The sequence below is a fragment of the Camelina sativa genome, chromosome 11, assembly GCF_000633955.1.
Source record: "Camelina sativa cultivar DH55 chromosome 11, Cs, whole genome shotgun sequence".
NCBI classification, from domain to species: Eukaryota; Viridiplantae; Streptophyta; class Magnoliopsida; order Brassicales; family Brassicaceae; genus Camelina; species Camelina sativa.
The window spans coordinates 36,478,802-36,480,827 of NC_025695.1; the positions used below are offsets into that span (position 1 = coordinate 36,478,802).

At 41.6% G+C, this 2,026-nt stretch overlaps 1 protein-coding gene across 1 annotated transcript; it reads right to left on the bottom strand.

Moving 5' to 3' along the window:
- LOC104728680 lies at positions 762-2,020 on the bottom strand. The gene is made up of 2 exons (XM_019232048.1): positions 1,804-2,020; positions 762-1,706 (listed from the first exon to the last, which is right to left on the bottom strand). The coding sequence occupies exons 1-2, from the start codon at positions 2,008-2,010 to the stop codon at positions 762-764; spliced, it is 1,152 nt and encodes a 383-aa protein (XP_019087593.1). The 5' UTR covers positions 2,011-2,020.

Here is a 2,026-nt window from a genome sequence, read left to right on the forward strand (position 1 = left end):
TGGTGCCTGGCGTTCCACTGTCACCTGCTGCTTGAAATAGTTCATCTGTACAGCCTAAGATGTGATCCATTGTTTGGTCCATAATATCCTGCTACAAAATGGAAAAAACCCAATAATTAGTAATCTGATTGTTTGAAGAGGAAGGTGTCAAGAGGGAAAGCAAAAACTCCTTGCCTCAGCGACCCTCATATCATTCCTCTGAGCATCCGTATTAAGATTCTGAAGGGTCATGTGCAAAGCAAGAGAAGTATATGCCAATACTGGGTACACATCCATGTATCTGCAACAAGTGGCTTGCAGAATGCTAGTCTGGGAGACAACTTTTAAGGCAAGGAGTAGCTCCTCAGCATCAGACTTGAGTATAGCTTTACGAGCATATTCGATAGCGAGTAAATCCTTTATTTGCCATGCTATTCCCACAGCAACCGAGTAATCTTCCTCAAAACTGATTGTATTTTTTCCACTAACATGTTTCCACCTTGCGGAAGATTTTCCAGAGGACTTTGATTTCTTCCTCGACATGGAATGCACATTCTTTCTTTCTACTTCATAGCCAAAATTGATTTGACAACGGTACGCAGTCTTCTGCATGATACTGGTAAAAGTTNCCAAACCTTCAAAGACCTCTCATATACAGATACAACTTGGACTTGTTCTCTTCGGGTAGGATCAATTTCAATTTAAGAATTCAAAAGCACACTCTGATCCCGAATATGTGACAATGCATAAAAACTCTAAAACCAATCATTTTATGTTCCTATCTATTCTTCTTCTTCTTCCTCCATCATGCGAAACCTTCTGGTTTCGTAGACATGGTACATCCACACAGGTTGAAGCAAATCTCTTGCGGCCTCCAGTTTCTTAACTACATCTTCATCACTTTCTTCACCAATCTCTCGCTCTATGATCGGGTAGATTCTTGGAAGTAACACCAACATTGTGTCCAGCTCTCTCCACTCTCTATCTTCTCTACTAACCAATTTCACACATACAAAGTTCAACAATCCTAGGGCTGTACTGTAATCCTTCTTCTCTATACTCACTGCAGAACATATCAAAAGAAAATAACCAATTCCATCGACCACCTTACAGTTACCTTTCACCAATGAAACTATGGTGTTTCTCATTCTTTTGANCAGGAATAACTTGTGTACAGACCTCAACTCAGTCTGTCGTCCTGGATCACCAGGCGAACCACCACAATTGACAACTAAATTCATGCAATCTTCTAGGACGTCAGAGACCATATCAGGGGAGATCATAGCGATTATATCGAAGACAGATGACTGAGCCTGTGCAGTGGGTGCAAATGATAGCAAGCTTTTCAATTTTACTCCAGGTAACAACTTTTTCAGGGAGGCCATACACCCAGAATCAGCAACCAAATCTTTACAGAGATAGTACGCAGAACGAAGCAAGCCTTCAGTCTGGTTCTCCTCTAGCTTATCACCTGACAAGACTGAATTCAACAAGAACCCAACAAGGTGCAGCACAGATTGAACGGTTGCTCCTAAAGATACTAAAAATTCGCAAAACCGTGCACCGGCCATTGGGTTTCTGTTTATGAGTGTTCTACATCGCTGGCATGCCTCCTCAGCTCTCTTTCTTGATGGAAAGTATGATGGTATTAGCAGTCGAGCGATTCCCTTAGCAACATGAGTCTGATCAGAGGCAAGCACAGATAATAACACATCCAAGCTCACTACCTGCGTATATCAAGGAAACTGTTTAACCAGTCACTCAAGAAAAGTAAATAAAAAAATATCACGCATCTGAAACAAAAATGGAAGGCCCTCCTCCTACCGTATTAAACTGGAAAGCACGAACATCTCGTAAAAGAAGCAGCAGATCTACCATTGCAACGCGTACTGAAGTAACACTATCTAGCATCAAATGCCCCAGTCTTGGCAGAAGCACTTTAAGTATGCCATGGGATTGTGGGTTTGCGAGGAGGTAAGTTATACCATTAACCGTTGAAAGTCTAACCTCACTGCACGATTCATGTGACATATCATCGAAAATTTTT